Below are 22,222 nucleotides of genomic sequence, written 5' to 3'. Positions count from 1 at the left end.
TTTCTTCTTGAGAATTCCTACGTAAATTGGAACAACGATTCCATTGTATAATTAAAACAAAATGTATAGGATCTTTAAACGACCAAACTATATATTTTTTTCGCGCCTCTAAATCAAATTCAAGAATATATAAATTATAAGCTCCGGTCACACTAATAAATTTCGCGCTGTAAATTCGGAAAATAAACAATGTCGATTACTTTAGATTTTAATGGCAAAAACTTGGCCAAAAGTAAAACATTGGATTTGCACTATTTACCGGCGAAGATAGACGGAGATGGTGAAGCCAACGTGGAGCAATATTTCAATAACTACACGAGGGAGGCCACCGACTACGGAAGCGGCGTGTTTACAAATGCTCTGCGCGGCTATCCACTGATGGGACAACAATTGAAAGTTCCGGAAGGATTCAAGGGTATAGTGCTGCAGGAAACGGAAAAACCCTTGAGCGAGTCTTCCGACCGGCAGCTACGTCTTACAGGAGTTTTTGATGAGTTTACTTACTGGAACTACGACAAAGTACCCTCCAATGGCGATGCTTACCGACAGGCCCTGCTCATGTCAGATGTGGCTCAAGCGGTAAGTTAAACCACTTTATTTAAACAATTTCAATACATTATTTTAAATCCTCAGCTTGCACAACCCATTAACGAAAAGGACTTGGAGGCAGAAATCGCCAGAAACAAAGAGAACACAAAAGCCAGCCCATAAATTCTTATGCGCTTACAGCGTTTATTTATATAGTACTCCAAAAGCTAATCAAATATGTATTCTTACAAATCGTAAAATTTATAAAAAAGTATAAATATCCCAAAAGTTTTCTCACTCATCTGCGTCCTCGAATCGCTCGTCGTCGTCATCCAGGCTGAGATTCTGCATCCCTCCCACCTCGCCACCGTTGCGTCCAAGCGTGAGAGCGTCCTCCTCCATGTCCTCATCATCCATGCCCCCGGCATCCTCCATAGCATCGCTGTCCTCCGAGTTGCTGTCTGCCGAATCTGGATGGAGAGCCTGACATGTGGTCATAGCGTTGTACATTGTGTCCACCGTGTGGATGTCCTCGGGCAAAAGCCAGCACTCAGTGACGAAATCCTCATTGATGGCGTCCTCGAACTCATCGCTTCCGTTTCCTTCGTCTTCGTCTGCTTCCGCCGGATCAGCCCCATTTTGGCCATTGACGGCGGGCACGGCGGCTGGCCATTCGACCTTGTGGTCCAGCATAAAATAGATGCACTTCCGCGGATTCGAAGAAATTCCGTGCAGGCTCACCTGCTTCCACTCGATAGATATGCCATCCGGCAAATCGCTTGGCTGCCATGAAAGCGTACTACAAGGGGAAGGGAGAGTGGGTTAAGCGACAAAAACAAGACCAGACGCCGGCTTTTTGGCACTTACTTTTGAGCGATATAAATCGTGCCTTCCCCCACGATTTTGTCGCCCAATTTTAGCTTGATGTTGTTGGAGGTGTAAAGCAAACCATGCTCTGGCGGAGAAATGGGCATTATAAGCACCATTTTAATATATAAATTGATAAACGCGGGATCAAAAATAAATTTAGTCTTGTTGAATACAGTGTTGCTGTCTTCTTGCTTTAGAGTTGCGCTATTTTTGCCAGACATATCACAGATAACCCGTTTTTCTTCAGTGTATGGTTCAAGTCTTGACTTCCTTTCATTTTTCGTGTTTAATAATTTATTGGTATTTTATATTTTAAAAAATTTTTTAGCCTTAAAATCTTTACCTAATAAGCTTTTCAATTAAAAAGATAAAAACATCAATAAAAATGGAATCTAAAACATTGAATAAAAAAATAAATAATGTTTATCCAGTACCTTAAATAGCGATATAGGTTTATAATTTAAAGTTAAATAGGTTTAATTTTATTTCGTACGATTATATACTTAATTACATTAGATAGATACAAATAATCTAAAAAATAATGAGTAATGTGAAACATTAAAATAAAACTTTTTCCTGTGTCTTCTCATATGGCACATATTCTTATTCATTTTTTTTTTGTATTATATTAATTAAAACTCAAAAATAAAACAAAGTTTAACATGTTTACAATATAATATTTTCAATTAATTTCAAGTTTGTCCCAATAATATTACAATATAATATTTTCAATTAATTTCAAGTTTGTTCCATTTTCCCGCAAAAGGTCTGCTGATCTTAAATTTTCAGCTTTTCCACTAAAAAATACCAAAATAACAGCAAAAAAAAATTACCCATGGCCACTTTGATGCCCTAGTAGCTGGTCACACTAATCGCGATTGAACGAACGTCGTGAAAAATACGTTTAATTATTAAGTTAAGTGCGACAAATAAAAAAATAATTAAATCGGTATAAATACGTCGTTTTGTGGTGTTTGAGCGATTCTTTTGAGTGCGGGAACCAAACACAACAAAAGATAACGAAAAATCTAGCCAAAAAATCGGAAAAGGCCCTCTGTGAAAGCAATACAAATTTTATTTAAACCGCAAGTGAATGCCACAAAACAAACAAAAGATCGAGGCAACAAAGGAACATCAGCGCTCGTGATAGGAATTTCAATTATTTTGTAAGTATTCTTGGTAAAGCCATCGTAAAGGATTAATATTTGGGAATTTTGATTATTGTTTCTCCTGCTGCTGCTGCTACAGACACGCAAAAACCAACACAATCAAACCAAAAATTGTGAAAAACAACTCGCACACACAAAAACGTCTGATCGCGGAGAGGCAGTGCAAAAAATAAAAGCAATAAATAACATATCAGCACACATATGCAACAAGTTGTGGATGCGTTTTCAAGGGGGAGGGAGGGAAAGGTGTGTTGGGTGGCTTTCCAAAGTTTCCCAACATTTTTACTGTTCGATTTTGTCTTTTTTTTTTATCTACTATTGCGTAGTGTCGCTGCCAATGTCACCTGTTTTTATGCCCTCTCTGCTCGCACTTGTTGCGCTCTCTCTCGCTCCCACACTAGCTTTAGCTGGTTTTTATCTTGTGCCGTTTACAGTGATGTTTATTTGGCGGTTTTTCGGCCACTATGTTAAGGCCAAAATACCAATTTAGATGAAGATCTCTTATATTGTTAATTATTAATGAAGACTGGTTAGGACAACAAGTTTTCCTCAAATATAAAGAGCATTTAAACATAACTTATACTCCAAAAATAAAGTCTGACAATCCTTTGGCCCAAGGAATGGGCATCACTGACCGTTAACCACGATCTACGTGTCCCTGTCGCACGTCCACTGATTGCAACGGTCACTGTGTTGGTAAACAGCGGCAGTGTGTGTATTTCCGCCTGATGATAACAGCAAAACTCCCTCGAAATGGCCTTAATTCTTTTGGAAATATGTAAACTAAACGCCAACTCACCAACACCAATGTATATTTCTAATCGAAAAGTGCAAATATTGATTTTTTATGTGGTCTTTTTTTTATAACAGCCCACTATCAATAACAATGGGCTTCCACTGTGGGGTTTCGGTTTACTTTTCGCATTAAATGGACAAAGTTTACAAAACATGTTCCGTTTGTAGAGGTGTGTACTTGCTTTTCTCGTTAGTGTTTTTGTTTTTGTTTCGATTTGCGATCTTGCGTTTTTGTAATGCAGGTATTATTATTGTGGCGGGAATTTCCCGACATTCTGAATAAAGTTTACATTCTGAATAGTCTCATATGAAACAATAAATATACAATTTTATTATTTAATATTAGCTCCAAAGATAGCTATCGTAGGTACATACATACCTCTGGGGCCCTCAATGAAAACTTTCCCATTAATTCAAATCTATCTTATCGGGTTTCTGCATGGAAGTGTTTTTTTTTTTTTTTTTTAATTTTTTTTTATGAAGGGGTTAAAAAGAATACCAACATATATACAATTTTTATGTCCCCCTGTTGCGAGGAGACACAAATGTTGGAGATAAGGTGGGCTTCCCCCCTCTTGGCGCACCGCCACACCTGTTTGGATTTGGACATCGGCTAAAAATAACTGCGCTTTGATTATTTGCACATTTTCGAAACGAAAAGCGGAGGGCCAAGAAAAGCCAATGCCAGGGGAGGGGCCATTCATAAATAAATAAATAAATAAACTGCCAATATAGTATAATCGTCAGGATCGGAGGAGAGTTGCCACTATACCTACATAGTTCCATCTCCATCCGTGGATCCCGCCACCCCTTTCCAAAGACCCCAACCCCATTCCCATGCCCAAGTCGAATGCTCGAAGTCGCCAATGACGTAAAGGCCTGACGTCTGCAGAAAATTCCGCAAAACGCCTCTTCAAATTATTGGCGAGGCAAGAAGAGAAAAAGGAAAGCACAAAATACGAAATACAAAATACAAAATAAAATTATTTTCGTTCCATTTTTCGTCTTATGGTATTTTGTGGGCTGCCTCCATTTCATTTCATTTCATGTCTCTCCATTTGATTTATACTTTTTCCCAATTTTGTTGTTTTTTTGATGTCCCTCCTCCACCCGCCACCCCATGGCCCACTGATCGAGCGCCTCTTTTTTTTATTTAATTTTCAATTTTTTTTTTTTTTTTTTTGGGTTCAACACAAAGTGAAAGTTGTTTTCCATGTTATTCACTTCAACTTATTCTTCTGTTATTTCATATTTTATTAGTTCTTCCCAGTCCATATGTTTTGTGTTTCAGTAGCCCACTCTAGTGGTAGTAGTGGGTGCGGGAAGGATGCTGTATATGCTACGTATAGTACGTAGTTCCTTTCCAATTTATTTTCGTATACTGAAATATTTTTGGTAATTTTTTGTTATTTATATATATTTATTTTTTGACATGCCAGACAGCGAGATTTCCGGTCAATATGCATCGATACCTCAAACTCTTTGGCTCGCAGGCCCATGGAACTGACGGAAAACCAAATCCCTAGGGATTTCCAGAATTTAATTGGATTATTTTTTTTGATTTCTCCATAAACATGTAAGGGTAGCTATAGTCATTGGCTTCCAAATCTAAAAAAAATAAATACAAAATTCCGTTAACGTATTCCGGTTTAGGATCGGAAGGAAATTGGCAAGTTATTGGTAGTTTATAATTATTTTGGATTTTACAAAGGGTACCCTCACAAAAATTTTGAAATAATGAATAAAAACATTTTGACTAAGCTTTGAATGCCAAAAGAATGGAGAATTGAAACAAAAATCTTTCGATCAAATCTTAAGATCAGATAGAAATTGAAATAGATATATGTAGGTATGATTATGAGCCATATTTGTAAATTCCAAATTTTAAAAAAGGTTCAGAAATATATCCAAGATATTGATCGAGAATTTGGTTTTAAGGTTTTGATGCAATTTGGAGTGTTATTTGATTACTAATCGTTTAAGATATTCCGCTCAAGGATCGTATACAAATTGGCCGAGATACAGGCATAAATTGGACCATAAATTTTGATGTATAATTAAGGCAAAAATCCTTTAATATAAAATATAATAGTTGTATATATTAAACTATAATACCTATACCTATAATACCTTTAATAGTTATAAAACTAACTGCAGGGGAGCCCTTCCAAAAGAACTGCACTAACTTTGGATCAAAACCATCCCAAAATCAAAAGTCACCTAAAATCAGACGCGAATTCTTTTAAGGGCGAATTCTTTTTAACATGCGAACTATGCTGATTTATTTAAACTTTAAAGTCAACAAATTATTTACATTTGGGGGGGGCATTGTTTGTAATCATTGGAAAATCCCATAGAAGAATGTACATGTAAATAACAAAAAAAAAAAGAGAACACGCGCACTAAACTCTTACAATGGTATTTTAATGAATGGAAATTTTGGGCCACTAATTGCAATCCATCTCATGGCATGCACTGTCCCCCGCTCTTTCTATGTAACTCCCCCGCAATCCATCCCACCTATGTATATATATTATCGTGTGCTGCCATAATTTTAATGACTTTGTAAACTTTTACTGATTTTTTTCTCTTCTTTTTTTCCAATTTGTATGTTTTTGGCACACAATTGGAACTTGTTGTTGGTATTCTTGCTTCTATGGCTCTTAGCTTAGCTGGTTTTATGTTTGTTTTTCGTTTCCTCGAGAAAAAAAAAATACAAAAAAACACGACCTATAGAAGATATATAAATTTTTATCTGTAAAATATGTATGTTTTCTAGACAGTAAGTAGGAAAAGTACAGGTATACTTGCCATAAAATAAATAATATAAATATAATAATATAATATATTTTAAAAACAACAATAAATTCGTTTGAAAAAGTATTAGAAATCAAATAATTTAAGAAAAACCTAAAAACACAATTAATGTTTGAATATTTATTCCACATATACTTTTATTCAAAGCATTATCATTTCACACGAGTACTCTCAATTTCTTATACTAGTATATATTATATGGACTACACAGATATTTGACGTAGATTTCCGATTTTCTGCCTTTTGCATTTCTGCCACGGGGTGTATCTTTTCGATCTGCCCTGCATATGTATATATGTATATATATCTGGCTAATCGTGAAGGTCGTTTACGTCTGCAGTCGATGGTGTTGTTTTTTTTGTTTGTTTGCCACCCGCTATAAGGAAAATACAACAACAACTACAGCAGCAGCAGCAGCAGACGAAGCTGGCAAACAAAACGAAGAATAAAGAAAATGAATTTTCATTGCCTCCCCGATATCGCCCACTTGGCCTCTTCCCTAAAATTTGATCTCTTTTCCTCAACAAATTCCGATCCAAAACCAAAAACAAAAAAATCAAAAAAAAAAACCGAAAAAGAAAGAAAAATTGTTTATATTTATACGCTAAATATTTTCAAATATCAGATCGCAATTTACGTGTTCCGCTCATCCGCCTATAAGTACCCCGCAGAATGATGGTGGAATTTTATGGAAAAACAAGAAGATCGGGAATGAAAAGGCAGAGGATTTCATATTTTTATTTTGGGGGGGTTGGTTTATCTTTAATGGCTTCTTAATATTGTGGGGGAATTGTTGTTATCACACCAGAGCTTTAGCTTTGGTTTTAAAATAAACAACTGGAAAGTGCCGAATATATACATAGAATTATAATTTATTATTTATGTTTTGCGGTGGCCGTTTTTAGAGAGGCGCCATAGCTGCTAAACTTAATGGTTAATATTTTAAATAAATTATACTCTTATCTATAGGTTTCCATCTGACACGGTTCGGTTTCAGTTTTATTATTTGTTTTTATTCGTTTCGTCAGAAATTCTCGTCCAAAATGTTGCGATGCGAGGGCGGTTCTAATACTTGGCTAAGCCATCGACTAATTTAAGTGATTTTCATTAGAACGCTGATGGACAGACAGCCATTAAATGTTTATCCCCCCTGATGGGAATTTTTTGTGTTATTTTATTTTTTTAATTAATTTCCTGCGCCTTCAACTCTTTCACCTCAACATATCATTAATATTCTGTCTTTTATTTCAGTCTTTTTTTTTTTTTGTAGATTGTTTTCTCATACATATAGATGGTTTGCTTTTCTTTTTTTTTTCTTCATATATTTCATTCAATTTTCGCGGCTTTGTTGTGTATTTGTGAAACACCCACACGAAAATTTATTTTTATTTTTAAAGAGAACCCAAAGAGAAAGATCGTCGGCAACAAAATACTTGTGGTAGTGGTGTGGCAAAAATACTGAATGATTTAATTGATTTGTTACGGTTTCTATTTTGTCTTTAATCTTTAAGGGGTTTAAAATAATATATGTATATATTTTTATGAAACGAAATAATTGAATCAAATTACAATATTTTTGTTTAGAAACATCCATTGAAACACTTGTATCTCTTCGAGAGTTCGTGTGTGTGCTGCCTGCCTGCCATCCGCTCATGATAAGTCCAATATTTTAGGCCTTTCGTTTTCGAAAATTTCGGATATTTGGTTTTCAGTCCCTCGCTGGCATTTAAAGCGTTCAAACGCGTTCGAAACAAACTGAAATTTCACAAAAATATTTCTAGAAAAGTTCGTCTCGCCTGAATTGCGTGTGATTTTCATCACAAAGTTTAAAAAATATATTTTATTTGTTTTTAAAAGATACTACAAATATAAAGAAAAGAAAAGTGAAAATAATAAAAAACTGTTCTGGAAACAAACAAAAAATGTGAAAAATTAATTTTAATAAATAAGTTTTAACTGATAATTAAAGATACTTTAAAATCGGGCCATTTGCCTTCTATTCTTTTAGTCAAAATATAATAAAATTATTTAAAAATGTAAGTGGTTTAAATTTTAAAACAAATACCCAAGCATCTTTCACCGGAAAAGCCACACTATAGCCTACACTTTCCATCAATATTGGATAGTACTAGATACTATATATTAGATTATTTATCTCTGCCATCCTTGACAATGGCCTGGCCATGAGATATAGACAGCACGGCGCACCTCAGTTGTGTCATATATATTTTTAAATTCGGCATGTCATTCCGTCAGCTTATTCCTTAGCTTTTTTACGATTTCGCATTATTATTTCTAGAAGAACAAAAAAAAAAAAAAAAGAATAAGATAGAAATAATGCTCTTAATGCTGCTTAGTTAATAGTCTAAATCGGGCCATGAAATAATCTTGGCCAGAATATCGATTCCCCTTTCGCTTTCTACCATAATTGAATTAGCGGCCACCTCACTGATGATGATGTTTTTGCACTCTTCCAGGTCTCCAGCTGTGACAGATGATGGCCTAAAATGGCGGCCACACCACCAATGCCGCCCGGATCCAGCTCTGACCAACTGAATGGCAGCCACCCCGAGGCGAAGATCAAGGCAATCGGCCAGGGTCACAACCACATAACCGAGGCGATCAACCAGCACTTTCAGCGAAAGAACCAACTTCAGGAGGCACACTCGGAGCCCAACCACAGCAATCCAGGGAGCCGCAGGGGCAGCTATGAGCAGCTGGAGCTGCTGGAGCAACCAGAGCAGTCGGAGTCCAGTGCGGGTGGCACGGCCAAGGCGAGCTGCCATTGCACCAACATTAGTATTATGCACCTGTTCCATGAGATGAAGCAGGAGTTCCCAACGATACCCGATGCCATAGTGACGCAATGCGTCAATGAGAATTGCCACCAACGCGACAATTGCATCCAAATGTTGAGGAAGGAGTTCGCCCTGCAAGCAGTCCAGAGCTATCCCTCCAAGGTGTTGCAGCAGCAGCAGCAGCAGAACCGGCGGCCCACAAAGCCACCCACGCCCCTCAAACCGTTGCGGGCAGCCCCTGCCCAGCCGGAGATAACCCAGAGCAATGGGGCAACTACTGGTTCCAGTTCCACTCCCCGACCTGTTCGGCCCACCACGCTTAACCTACAGCGTCCGGGCAACACCCAGTTGCAGATGAAGATCCAGCAACGCCAGCAGCGGCAGCAGCGCGATCCCCACCAGCAACAGCTGACGCCCACGTCCCTGAGCAAGCCGCTGCGAAGGGCGCCGCCCCTGCCGCCCAAGCCGGGCAGCTTTTCCAACGATTCCTCGTGCCTAACCAGCCCGATGAGCTCCAGTGAATCGGAGCTCTCGCTCAACGCGGTCTCATTATCGTCACCGACGTCGGCAGCGCCATCGGCAGCGGCCAGAACAGCTGGAACAACAGCCGGGGCGGCGATAGTGCAGCCCCAACAGCCCTCTCCGGTTCGACATCGTTCAGTCATTACGCTCCAGCCAGAGCCGCCGTACGCGCGCGAATTTCTGACGACCCAGCCGCCGGCATCGACGCCGCCGTTTCCAAGCTCTCCCAGCTCAGCGGCCTCCCCGGGTCGCAAGAGCTTCACCTCGCTTAACCTCACCCTACGCCAGCCGGCAACAGGCGGCGGAGCCCAGGCGGCGATCGACATTACCGCGGGACCGGCGCCCAGTGGCCAGGGCAGCGGCATCACCTACTCGAGTGTCAGCTTCGATGCCCGAAAGGGCACCCACAAAAATTTTCAGCTGACGGTCACGGACGAGGGCAGCGTCTTCAGTGCCGGGTGTATACGTCCGCGAGTTCCGTGCGCTGGCTGTGATCCAGCCGCAGTTGCTCCTCCGACGAGTCACCAGCCCCAGCCGCCGCCGTTGCCAGCGGTGGTCGCCGATGGAGTGGGCCAGGAGCAGGGAGCCATGACGCCGGACGTGTTCCCCTATCCCACTCAGGAGCAGAATCATATAGTGGCCTCCAACTACAGTAACAACCATGGGGTGAACAACAATAGTGGCAACAGCACCAGCAGCAGCCCCGTCAGCAGTCCCACTGTGCCGCTCTACGCAGGAGTGCTGGAGGAAGGTGGGTACACTGGGTTGGGGGCAAGGAGGCAGGAACCCAGACACGTGTGCTGTCTGTCAAGTGTTTCTATTTGAATTCTAACACTCTGGCAGGGGACATAGACTAGTACTAGTACTAGTACTAGTACTTGGTATTAGAACTTAATTTCATCACAGTGCTCTAGTTATCGCGTCAGTCATGTTTGCACAACTGGTTGGGGGATTGAACAGGTGGATTGGATTGGATTCGAGACAACCTTGAGAAGAAATATATTTAAAAATTTAATTCTACTATTTTTTTTATCATTATGAGGGTATTCCTTGATTGGCTTTTATATTTTTTGCAAACCATTCTTGTTATTAATGTGTTTCAAAAACCCCGGGCCTTATCGAGGCACCCAGACGACGTCGTAGTTGGGCTCGGTGCGGTCTGTTATCAGCGGGCTGGTTCGCCCAATATTGTTTACACTTGATAAGGAAATTGAATTACGCCCCGAAATAGAATGGAAGCGTTGAAAGACCCGTCTCATGATCCGCAAAACACGAAAATTTCTGTTTAAAACTTGTGTCCGACAACCTTATATCGAAGGAAAGGGTTAATAATCGATATAGGGTATTGGTTCGAAATCAATTTCAGGAAGCAATCACTTTAATTACAGCACAGGGATCTTTAATTAGATGGAGTAACCAGTTGACGTCATTAAATATATAGGATAGAGTTCAGTTATCAGTCGGCAATAGAGATAGCGAAATTTGGAATTTATTTAGTAATTATACAGGTATATTCTACCTTGAAATAGACGTCATTGTTGTTATATCTTTAAGATACTTCTTAACAAAGTTGCAGCTAGATTGCATTCTAGAATATATTCTATAGGACATCCATGTCTTTTGTCTGGCTTCTGGTCTTGGCCATGTTTTTCCAATTTCCATTTCCCCTCTCTCTCTTTTAGTATTTTGCTTTGATCGCTCTTTCTGCTACGATTCTGCTCTCGAACGGCCGAGAGGCGTTCAAGTTCAGGGCAAAATGAGTGGGTGGGTGGTGCTGGTGGTGGTGGTGGTGCATAAACAAGAGGGAAGAGAGCCACTGCGCGACTTCTCTCTCTGCTTGATTGGCCGAGGCATTAAGCATACGCAGCGTGGGCACAAATCCGATTTTAACTTACACTTTGACATTTAATCATGTGACGTGCTCACGAGAAAACACTTAAAATGCCGTCCAGATTGACAGCCAGACCTTCCATCTGACCCGAAATGAATTAATTCATCAATTGGGAAAACTTTTGATGATGTGCCTCTCAAGTATAGATACATAGATATGTCTGAGATCGAAGCACCCTTGGCCCACTGCCCTGTTCGCCATTTCCGCTAGAAATCCATCACAGAATGCATCGCTAGATTCCTATTTGTTATTTATTTATTTTTACCTTTTTTTTCATAGAAATAAATTATTATTAGATTGATTTTTGGTTGTGCTCGCTTGCGCATTTGCACTAAATTTATCTATTTAAATATAAATTCTGTTTATGCCCCCTGTCCCGCGCTGCCTCCGCTCGCTCCGCTCTCTAATTATTTTTAGCAACAAAACAGAGTAATAAAATGTGAGGTATTAGACAGTAAAAATAAATCTGGCGGCGGAAAATATTTGGAAGAAGCTGCCAGGCCAGGCAATTTGTTGCCAGGCGGGACAGGAAATTCCAAAGCCAATCGATAGATCAGTTTTTAATAATTCTCCACATTTCTATACTTCAGCCCATGCCACGACCATCGAGCGGCAAAAGAAGCGTCGCGACAAGCTGGCGAACGCGCTGCGGGACAACAGGAAACGGCTGCTGGTCCTCGAGCAGGAGATCAACATCCTGACCGAGCCGGTTCCCGTCGGCGAATCTGAAAGACTGGATAAAGATATCAAGAAACTGACTGAGGACTGCCAGCGGCTATTGAACCTCATAAATGGTAAGTAATATTATTTATTTATTCAAAATAAAGCCTAATATGTTTCATTTTCTTCATATAGAACCGCAGGCGAATGGCTCGGGCCAGGCACCCAATTCCATGAATCGCCAGCATTCGGCGCCAGCCGGCAACGCTCCCCAGCAGCATCAGAATCAACCACAGCCATTCCCACGCCAGCGTCAAGGCGGTCGCTCCCAAGTACCGCCCACTACACTGAACTTGCACTCAGTGCCGACACCAAGCAACTTGCAGCCGAATCAGGACTTCTTGCATCAGCACCGCAGTGCTCCCAGCTCCGCCTGCCTGACGCCCCAGCAGCAGCTGCAGCAGTTCCAGGAGCCACCACCCACATACGCTCAATACCACCAGTTTCAACAGTACCTGCAGCAGCAGCGCCAGCAGCAACTCCAACAGTTGCAGCTACAGCAGCAGCAGCAATTACAGCAACAACAGTTGCAACAACGGTTGCAGCAACAACAGCGCCCCGGCAACGCAGAGGAGGAGGACTACCTGACCGATTCCGATGTCGACGAGGACGAAGAGCCACTGGACATGTGGGCCTGCAACATGTGTACATTCCGCAACCATCCGCAACTTAATATTTGCGAGGCCTGTGAGAACGTTAGGATCCAGCCGGGTATGATACGTATTATCCCCAACGCAAGCGGTGCCGGGGCAGCTGCTGCTGGCTCCGCTGGCACGCCCAACGGCAGTCTCGAACAGCAGCAGCAGCCGCCCCAACAACCGTACGCCCTGCATACGTAACCCCAGCTCCAGCTCGTGCTCGTGCTCGTGCTGCTTAAAACTGATCACAAAGTTCTCTTACCGTGCATGAGCTCGCTTCCCATTGTTCCTGCATGTGCGACTTTGAAACTGTGATAGCATTTAAATTAGTAGACGGCAGGCGCTTTTAATCCACTACTGCTCAACCTGAAAGACAACGGAAACGAATTGCCTACGCGGCCGCAGGCTGTTTAAATTATGATCTATGTTAGTTGCAATCGCCCCAGCCTCAGTAACCCGATACCCGATATCGTTACACTAGCTTTAAGCGAACGAAAAACAGAGTTTATTATTTTTAGCCACTAAACAAATAAATAAAGAACGTTATTTAAATATTTAAACAAGCTTTGCCGTTCTCCATTTACCCTATCAAGTATGTACTGTATGTCTAAATGTGTGTGGAATTTTGTCAATTGTGTTCTTTTAGCCCCAGTGCTGAGTCGTGAAGATATACACATAACTCTCTCACCAGGCGAAAATCGTAAGTTTTCAAATACTATTGTTTTTACTTTAATAATAAACATTTCCTATTTTTTTTTAGGCATTATACACTCCTGGATACTTTCATGACAGTCGGCCAAACGCTCAACATGAGAACCTAGACTACTCCAGAGATATTCATAATCTTAAATTCAACTATGCCTTATTTACATATTTAATACATTTTTTTTTTTGTAAATTATCCTTAGACTTGTAAAAATATTTGTGAGAATATTTAGAAAAAATGCTGCTGGCAGCAATACCTGTATTTTCGATACTATCTAAGCTACTATCATAACTTGAATATTTAAGAAAAAGACTTTTAGCAACGTCGCATCAACTGAAACTAGGAAATTATAGTGGCCTTGTACATTTTGTAAATAATTAGTGGAGAGATAATTGTATGAGGATTTTTTACAGGATTAAAAAAATTAAAAGTTTATCAAGGGAAGTTAAAAACATGTTGTAAGCTTTTCAAAAGCAGCCTATTTAACGAAATTAAACTGAACTTTAAAAGAATATAAATTGACTTTTATTTTTCCCAATATTACTCTAAAGAAAATAGACGGGATATATGTTGTCTCAGATCGATATATGTACATATCTATAGACTGATCACTGATATTGAGATCGGATCAGTTTTCCTTGTTTTTCTTCTTTTCAAATATATAGCAGAGTAGGCCTTTTATTTGTTTGGAATCAAAAATCAACATTTTAGTTCTGATCTAAAACTAAAAAAAAAAAATAAAAAACATAACGGGATCTCTTAGTCGCGATCTTTTCAAGTACACATATATGAAAAGTATTTTGCGTGACTCACATTCGGTCACACTGAACTATTATTGCTTGGCGGCTCAACTGAATATCATATCTTGAAACTTCTAGCTACAAATTCTACATAAAAAGTATAAAACAAACATCCAAATGGCTCAATTCGTAGCCAACCCACGTAAGTTCAATCCGGCTAAGATAGCCCAGTGGCCAGAGCCAGCGGTGATTAGTTGTTAGATCCTGCTGCGCAAATTCTTTGGAAAATAATGAAAAGCTTGCCTCTTTCAGCTCAGCAAAATTACTATTTCAAGGAATCGATTGCATACACCGAAGACCACATTCCCGTCCAGAAGCTTTATCTGTACAAAGTGCCAGCGGAGGTGCCAAAACCACTTGTTTCCTAGAAATCATGAATTGATAATTCCTCTCTTGCAGTTGAGTCAAAATGTCTTGGAGCTGCATTTCTGTGGGTACGGCCGAGTAGTGCGTCTGCAGATTTTTCGACCCAGGAACGCCCCACGTGGAAGTTGCTTTCGAAGTCAGCGTCGATTCACTGGCTATGTATTCTTCGCCGATGCCAAGGATGCAGCAAAGTATGTGTGACGCTCTGAAAGAGTCTTGCCATTACTAAGCTTTTAATATAATAATTCCAGGGCCCTGCAAGGTAGGGTTCATCATGTTAACGGGCGAAAATTTCATGTCCAGGCCAGTGATAGCTGGCACCAGCCTGCTGCCCATATACCACGCCATTTGCCCGTGGTACGTCCAAATATTAGGGCCCCGCCGCCACCACCCATTTTTGTGCTGAACGATCATTGTTTGGAGTACATCTTCAAATATCTTTCGCTGCCAGATCAAGTTCACTTCGCCAGGGCCTGTTCACGCTTCAGATCGATTTACAAGCTAGCCTCGCCCAGACTGCACAAAATAGTTGATCTCTGTCATTTCGACGAAATGACTGTATGGGATATGCGAGATTTCTTTAGAATTTCTGGACCACATGTGCAGCAGATAGAGGGCGTGATGCCCACATCTCGGACACAGCGCTTCTGCGATTACCTATCAACCAGCTGCCCAAACCTGAAGGCAATGATGCTACTCAGCAGCCCCCTTAATTCGCGCAACATGAACAAATTATTTTCCAAGATGCAAAGTCTGGAGACTCTCTACATGCCGATGTCAAACTTGACCGATGCAGCAATTTTGACACTGCGCTATATGCGCAATTTAAAGACGTTGAATATTAGCTGGAACTCGTTTTCAGGATATACCCTGTCCAAGTTGACTGCTCCAATCGAAACGCTGTCGATGAACGAATGTTTATCGTTCCAAACATTTGAGTTGCCCAGGATTTGTAAAAAGTTTAGCCAGTTGAAGGAGCTAAACATTACGAATATGAATACATCCTATTTTAAGGCCTACCAGGTGCTGGTGAAGGAAAACGCCTGCCCCAATCTGGAAATTCTGCGGATGACGGCTTTCGAAGGCGACACCTACGAGTTTATGGCTCAACTACCCAGTCTGAAGCAGCTGTTTGTTTATCCAACAATAATTGGTCATAATACGTTGCGCGAGGAACTCTTCGAGCAGTTGGCCGAGTATAAAGCGCACCAGTTACTGCGCCTTGAGATCCACGGAAACACCGTTCTCTCGAGGCAAGCAGTAACTAAGATATCCAAGCTGACTGAACTTCGCCGACTACTATTACCCCGTATCGACGCAGACAGCGGGATAGATCATTTATCGAATCTTCAAAATCTGGAGCAGATTACAATTCAACAATCTGATAGCACCAGTGGATCGGCTATATTACATCTATTCGGTGCATGTCCAAAATTGAGCGATATTCATTTGGATGGTTACGTGGATCCGTGCGACAAGCTGGTACTTGGAATCGTTTCCCGGGTCCGCCAGGAGACTGCCAACAAGGAGATGCATCGGAAGTTGCCCATAAAACTTTGCGTCTTTCTTAAAGATACCGTGATGGAGGATCTCCTCAATAATAACAATGTGGCTCCTAAGGACATCATCCAACTGAGATGTACAACACAATTTGACCACGATCTGACCGGCATCGACTTTGTCAATTTGATAGAAGACGAATTTGACTTTGATCCAGATGATATAGATCTGGCGGATGACTCAGGAGATGATGAATCTGATTATTTTGAGCGACGTGACATGTTTGATGCCGGCTACCTAGACGATAGTGACTTTGACGAGCGCGAGTCTTTCTTTGATATCGAGAATCAGGATAACGATGATGATGGTATAGTTTTATATGAGGGTACATTCACATATTTATATTAAAAAGATTATTTTAATTTTATTTATTTTTACAGATGTTATTGACCCGTTGCCGTAGTTGAAATATGAGAACTTTGGAACCTTCATTTATTATTTTTTTTGTTAAATCGAATTAAAAGTTATGTCGCCAAAGAAGGCAGATACTATTTTTATTTAGAATAGAATTTTTATTTTGTTTTTGAGTATTCTTTATGGAAATATATATGTGTTTATTTTTTAAACTATTCCTTTATGGCGGTCACCTGAAGTATGGCCAGATTTTTTATTTAACATTTAGAAGTTTTTTTTTTGCTCACGCACTGCGGTCACACTGGACAAAATCAGCTTGGCGCTTTTACTTCAAGAACATTAAAAATGTTTCCTCTAAACAGCGATATTAATATCCGTAAGTTTAAATTAAATTAGTTATGCAAAGGAATATTCAAATTGAACAAAACATATCTCTGTTCTCGTAGAATCTCAAAATTACTATTTTAAGAATTGGATTGCCTATACAGAGGATCACGTTCCAGTGCAGAAAATATATATTAGTAAAGTGCCGTCACAGGTAATGCATAAAGATTATTTAAGTTCTTTGTTTAATTACCGATTGACAGCTCAAGAAAAGCGCACTGAGGGCACATTTGGAGATATATGGAAATGTGCTGGAAATGAAAATATCCAAGACCAAAAAGGAAAAGTCCTCAGAAGGTTATGCATTATATGAAACCGCAAAGCAGGCAGCCAAGTGCGTACTATCCTTTATTTGGCTTTTTTTTTTAGCACTGACCAATGTATTTCCAGGTCTCTCCATAGTCCGATTCACCATGTAAACGGCCACAGGTTCCATGTGCAGGCTGGCGACAGCTGGCTGCAGCCGGAAGCCTACGGTAGCCCATCAGAATCTGTAGACCTGCTGCCTGGCGAGGAAGCACCTATCATGCGGTTGAATGATTACTGCCTGGAGCTCATCCTAGAGAACCTGGAGTTCGTGGCGGACCAAATTCGCTTCGCCAGAACCTGTCAGCGGTTCAGGGCCGTCTATGAAATGGCATCACGCCGAATGCATAGCATAGCCGATACGTACGATTTATTTGACGCTACCGTTTGGGAAATGACCGACTTTTTTAAGCTGTCTGGATCAAATTTGGAAGCCTTTGACACCGTCGTTGAAACAACACATCAAGAAAAGCTATACGCTCTTCTGGGGGAACACTGCCCAAATCTGACCACTCTAGATTTGTGGAACAGCCCGGATATAGAGAGTAATGCTCACAAAATATTTCCCAAGTTGGGAAAACTGGAGGAGCTTCAAGTAGCGGGAACGGATCTGCACGACAGCTCGATAGAGTCGCTTAAGAACCTCAATAACCTAAAAATACTTGATGCCAGCTCTACTCACCTGAGGGGACAAACCATGGATAAATTGCCTTCCTCAATAGAAGAGTTATCGCTGAATAGGTGTCACTATTTCAATATGGAGAATTTACCAAAGATTTGCAAGAAGCTAACAAAACTAAAGGAGCTCAACATTCTAAATGTTGAGCTCTTGCCTAGGACTATTGGACAAACTTTGATTCGGCAAAATTGTTTTCCCTCTCTAGAGATAATACGCATAACCGTTTTTAGTAATGATCCTTATGACTTCGTGGCTCGTATACCCAAGTTAAAACATCTATCGATCTATAATCCGAAAACCGTTCCTGAATACATAGGATTGTCTCTTTTTGTACAGTTGGTGAAGCGGAAGTCGGAGAAACTAGAGCGATTAGATATAATCGGCCCTTACATGTTGAATCAACAACAGATGCACCAAATAACTAAGTTAGCTGGACTACGAATCCTGCTTTTGCCTTACATCGAAACATTAGACGATGAAGTACTGGCAAAGTTTGCCGATTTAAAAAATCTGGAGCGCATACACATCAGCGCGTCTTCTAAAGTAAGCGATGCTGCGATTCTAGGCCTGTTTTGCGCCTGTCCCATGCTGAGCATAGTGGGGCTGCAGGATCGCACATGGAGCGACAAGCTGGTTAAGGGAATTGAGAAGAAAGTACGTGAAGAAACTAAATATAAGGAGATGAAAAGGGTTTTGCCCATCAAACTGATGTCCTTCAAGAAACAACATGAGGGTGAAATCCAATCTCAGGACATTGTTGTAAGTGGGACTTGGTATTTTTGTGTTGAAAATCGTAATTTGAAACCATACATTTTTCTTAAAGGGCTCGAAATCAAATCCGGATGATGTCGTTCAATTAATTAACACGGAAACGAAGGGCGGAGGATTGCCCTTTGACTATGACTTCGAGGGCTGCGATGATGATGATTTCGAAGAAAAATATTGGTCCGAAGATGAGCAAGGCTACGATGATTACTATGGCGATAGTATGAGCGATTATTTCTTTATTTCATATAATTTGGGTGTTTTTAAAATGCACTTTTAGGCTCAATAAATGTTACAACATTGTTTCTTTGCTGAATTCCTAAAAATCGTCGTTGTTTACATTATTATTGTATTGTACGTTTGCCCTATTTTTTGCAACATTTAACCGCTAATTTCGGATTGGTGTTTTAGGGTATATCTTACGTTTAACAAGCAATATTCAATTAATTGACTTTCCAAAATTGCACATAAAGGTTTTTAACAGAATAAATTTGCAGCATTAAGGTAGGAGTAAGAGTAAGTAGTTATATTAGATACTAATTAGCTTATATTGGAAACGCCTTCGCTGAATATAAATAGTAACTGGAGTAACAATCTCATACGTATAAATATAGGATATATATTGGTAAAGCACTGTAAATTTCGTTTGTTAACTAAGATGGAGACAAACATAACACAATTATAATACTTTTGAGTGTGGTGAGAAGCTTATTTAAATAACAATTGCTCTTTCTTTAAGATATGTCATAAGTAGTATAATAAGCTTGAAAATTTTGTTAAAATCTAGCTCGACAGGCAGCAGAAAATTATGTTTATTAATAATAGCAATGCGCGCGATCTGTGCACGTGAGCGACATGTCTTTTCCGGGTATAGGGGTAAAGGATTAACGAGGCCTAAAATACTTTATGTAACAATATTGATGTTCATGCCTTCTTTATATGTATGTATATTAATGTATATTCTGATAAATTATTGTACTCTCTTGCTAGTGCCAAATGCCAGTCCGGCCGCATCTTATAATTGTCCATTGCCGTTCCCTGCTCATCATTCCCGTTCTCCGTTTTCGAGTATTTCGGTATTTTAAATTGGAGTATTTCTCTTGTTTATTATACTTGGTTGAGATTATTGATTGATTACTGCTGCTCGAACTGGAGGGATTAAAGGGTGATGTCGTGCTCCTCATCAAGCATCTCTACAAAAGCGCGTGGCACGAGACCCTTCATCAGACCCTGTTTTCCGTACATGTAGTCCTCGTTTACGGGTGAGCATTCAGTTACGAAGATCACCTGCAAGAGAAAGGATACAATGAGGAGGGTTACTTTTTCTTGAACTCAAGTAGGCTTACCTCATTTGCGCTCAAGTTTAGCTCAGTGTGATCTTTGGCGTCATAGGAACAAAGAACGCGAGCTCGCTGCATCTGATCCGTGCTGACGTGCATGGGCTGACTGGGCTTGTTACCAAAAGCGGCCGGATTAGCGGCACTGTTATGGCCTGTGCCTCGGGCAGAGGATCCACCTGAGGATCCGGTAGACTTGCTACCGCTGGCATCGCCCAAGTCGAGCGGAATGTATGGTGTGGGGCCTCCCAAGCTGATGGAAGATGCAGAGTTAAATGAGTTTTGATTTGGTTCGATTTGATTGTGATGCTCTAAATAAAGTGGATGACCTGAGACAACCTGACTGAAATGATGTAACAACTACACAACAACCTATCTACATATTTAATATTATAACTAAATGTTAAGGTTAACTGGCTGAAACCCGAGCTCAAAAATTAGACTTGTGGAAGACACTACACTGTGGATATGGCACTCGCATCAAACTCAATGCGAAAGTCTTCCAGAAGATTGTCAAGGGACTTGTTTTGATCGGGATCTGGGTCGCTATCTAGTGCTACGGAATCGGAATCACAGGAATGCATCGATACAGAGCTGGGAGGCCCACCATCAACGTCTTCGCTATTGATGCGCAGGCGTGGCTTTGGATGCTGCATCCTGCAAGACCACAAACATAAGAGATATAACCTGGAAATGGGTAGGAGGGAGCATGGGGTGCGGAGTGTTGGCCCCGCTAGGGGTGCATGGGCTCGTTTTGGGTGCTAAGTAGAGTGCCAGAGTCCGTTGCTCGTCCTCTGAAATTTACTTACTTGGCCAACTCGCGCTGCAGCTGTTCCATGGTGTCGCCGCATTGCTTATAATACCGCACCTGGGCTTGGACGAAGGCGTGTAGGTGACGCAAATGGGAAGCTTGCGAAGTGCTGATCCCATCTAACAGCAGTTTCGTTATCTCTGACTGGCGATCGAATTCGGCCTGGGCCACCCGTAAATCGCGCTCGGCCTGTGAAACATTTAATTATTAGAAAGTGGACTTCATAAAATGATAAGAGGTTCAAAATAATTCAATGTTAGTTCGTGTCCTTTGTGTATTTGATATTTGCTGTGTTTGTAACTCAAAAAGTTTAACAACTAAATTTAATTTTAGATTTAAGTGACAACATTTAAGAAACCATCACTATAAATAATATACATTTTCAAGGTCGTGGTCAAGGTACCTGTTCCAAGACGGCCTCTGGCGAGATGCCATCTTTCTGTGAACCCCAAAGGCAGCATTGAGAAATAGAAAAATTGATGAGTCCATTACACAACCCTCTTGACCCACAAAATCATCTTACCGACTGCTGGCCAAGCATGCTGCGTGCCTTTTTAACTCTGTTCTTGCAGGCGTCCAAGTCGAGGCGCTTGGTTTCCAGAATGCCCCGCTCCTTGCTAATGGTCTTCATCTCACCGTCGAGGAATTTGCGCAACGGCTGGGTGAAGCATATGCCCGAGGTGGCGATAAAGTCGTGTTCGCACTGGCCCAACTTTTGCTCCGCTTGGCCTACCTTGATCAGAGCCTGTCCATAGGGCAGATCCTGACCAAAGTCCCCACCGGCCTCGATCATATCCAGGGCGAGATGCTCCAGGTTGCTCAGACGCTTGGGCTTCGATTTTTCGATCTTTTCGAAGATGAAATCCTCGACGCGATTTTGTGGATTGGGAATAAGCACCGATTCGGTGTCGCGGACAATCTTCTCCGTCCATGTCTTGGTAACGTCCGCCCGCTCGGCGAGATTTTGGAAGTGAAGATCGTATTCGGTGCGCTCTGTGGTGCCGAGCTTTTCCTCTGTCAGCTGTTTATCGGAAAATATGAAAAAAGAAAAGGGTAAATGGTCAGTGCCAAGTGCGAAAGCTAACACCACAACACTTCTGGAGACCCCAAGACCAACCCCCAGGCCCCCACACTAAATCCCCACCCAAATTCATTGATTTCTTCACCTGCACCACTCGAGAGATTGTGCTGCCCGCCTCCTTCACCAGGTTCTTAACATTGAAGTTTGGCAGATTTATATTCATTTCAGCAGATTAACTCGCCAGTCAGTCGAATATAACTTCGAAGGCTTAACTTGAAATTTAAATTTTGTCGTGCAGCCGAAATTGTTTGTATTTATTAGGGTTGTTGAGAATGTATCAGTATATCGATAGTTCCCAAAGCTATAATTATTTTTCTTGCGATAT

The 22,222-nt window shown here is 40.9% G+C and overlaps 6 protein-coding genes across 12 annotated transcripts; 4 read left to right on the top strand and 2 right to left on the bottom strand.

Moving 5' to 3' along the window:
* Positions 1 to 111: 111 nt before the first annotated feature.
* Positions 112 to 816, top strand: LOC108123402 (ribonuclease H2 subunit C). The gene is made up of 2 exons (XM_017238526.3): positions 112 to 579; positions 634 to 816. Exons 1-2 carry the CDS (start codon positions 190 to 192, stop codon positions 709 to 711), a joined length of 468 nt encoding a protein of 155 aa, XP_017094015.2. The 5' UTR covers positions 112 to 189; the 3' UTR covers positions 712 to 816.
* Positions 709 to 1,600, bottom strand: icln (chloride nucleotide-sensitive channel icln). Its single transcript, XM_017238525.3, has 2 exons — positions 1,396 to 1,600; positions 709 to 1,327 (listed from the first exon to the last, which is right to left on the bottom strand). The coding sequence occupies exons 1-2, from the start codon at positions 1,512 to 1,514 to the stop codon at positions 823 to 825; spliced, it is 624 nt and encodes a 207-aa protein (XP_017094014.1). The 5' UTR covers positions 1,515 to 1,600; the 3' UTR covers positions 709 to 822.
* A 650-nt stretch (positions 1,601 to 2,250) lies between these two features.
* On the top strand, positions 2,251 to 13,972 carry Tab2 (TAK1-associated binding protein 2). Of its 3 annotated transcripts, XM_017238815.3 has the most exons (6): positions 2,251 to 2,564; positions 8,657 to 10,250; positions 11,981 to 12,184; positions 12,246 to 12,821; positions 13,395 to 13,448; positions 13,509 to 13,972. In XM_017238815.3, the coding sequence occupies exons 2-6, from the start codon at positions 8,687 to 8,689 to the stop codon at positions 13,535 to 13,537; spliced, it is 2,427 nt and encodes an 808-aa protein (XP_017094304.2). In that variant the 5' UTR covers positions 2,251 to 2,564; positions 8,657 to 8,686; the 3' UTR covers positions 13,538 to 13,972. The 3 variants fall into 3 exon arrangements, with proteins under 3 accessions (XP_017094304.2, XP_017094303.2, XP_070134995.1); XM_017238814.3 differs by lacking the exons at positions 13,395 to 13,448; positions 13,509 to 13,972 and having other exon boundaries at positions 2,252 to 2,564; positions 12,246 to 13,311; XM_070278894.1 differs by lacking the exons at positions 2,251 to 2,564; positions 13,395 to 13,448; positions 13,509 to 13,972 and adding an exon at positions 8,091 to 8,215 and having other exon boundaries at positions 12,246 to 13,311.
* Positions 13,973 to 14,133: 161 nt separating this feature from the next.
* Positions 14,134 to 16,677, top strand: LOC108123404 (uncharacterized). 2 transcript variants are annotated; one of them, XM_017238529.3, is made up of 5 exons: positions 14,134 to 14,396; positions 14,507 to 14,598; positions 14,654 to 14,811; positions 14,872 to 16,487; positions 16,561 to 16,677. In XM_017238529.3, exons 1-5 carry the CDS (start codon positions 14,372 to 14,374, stop codon positions 16,581 to 16,583), a joined length of 1,914 nt encoding a protein of 637 aa, XP_017094018.1. In that variant the 5' UTR covers positions 14,134 to 14,371; the 3' UTR covers positions 16,584 to 16,677. The 2 variants fall into 2 exon arrangements, with proteins under 2 accessions (XP_017094018.1, XP_017094017.1); XM_017238528.3 differs by having other exon boundaries at positions 14,872 to 16,505.
* A 91-nt stretch (positions 16,678 to 16,768) lies between these two features.
* On the top strand, positions 16,769 to 18,948 carry LOC108123549 (uncharacterized). Its single transcript, XM_017238781.3, has 5 exons — positions 16,769 to 16,910; positions 16,981 to 17,072; positions 17,122 to 17,252; positions 17,309 to 18,662; positions 18,727 to 18,948. Exons 1-5 carry the CDS (start codon positions 16,880 to 16,882, stop codon positions 18,946 to 18,948), a joined length of 1,830 nt encoding a protein of 609 aa, XP_017094270.2. The 5' UTR covers positions 16,769 to 16,879.
* Positions 18,898 to 22,197, bottom strand: EndoB (SH3 domain containing GRB2 like, endophilin-B). Of its 4 annotated transcripts, none has more exons than XM_017238786.3 (6): positions 21,983 to 22,197; positions 21,340 to 21,837; positions 21,220 to 21,255; positions 20,815 to 21,005; positions 20,467 to 20,662; positions 18,898 to 19,955 (listed from the first exon to the last, which is right to left on the bottom strand). In XM_017238786.3, the coding sequence occupies exons 1-6, from the start codon at positions 22,058 to 22,060 to the stop codon at positions 19,827 to 19,829; spliced, it is 1,128 nt and encodes a 375-aa protein (XP_017094275.2). In that variant the 5' UTR covers positions 22,061 to 22,197; the 3' UTR covers positions 18,898 to 19,826. The 4 variants fall into 4 exon arrangements, with proteins under 4 accessions (XP_017094275.2, XP_017094271.2, XP_017094276.2 ...); XM_017238782.3 differs by lacking the exon at positions 20,467 to 20,662 and adding an exon at positions 20,015 to 20,258 and having other exon boundaries at positions 21,983 to 22,188; XM_017238787.3 differs by lacking the exon at positions 21,220 to 21,255 and having other exon boundaries at positions 21,983 to 22,193.
* Positions 22,198 to 22,222: the final 25 nt, after the last annotated feature.

Source organism: Drosophila bipectinata, chromosome 2R (assembly GCF_030179905.1).
Source record: "Drosophila bipectinata strain 14024-0381.07 chromosome 2R, DbipHiC1v2, whole genome shotgun sequence".
In the NCBI taxonomy this organism is placed as follows: Eukaryota; Metazoa; Arthropoda; class Insecta; order Diptera; family Drosophilidae; genus Drosophila; species Drosophila bipectinata.
Note: the sequence above shows the minus strand (reverse complement) of the source record. Positions and strands in the feature narration are given on the sequence as shown.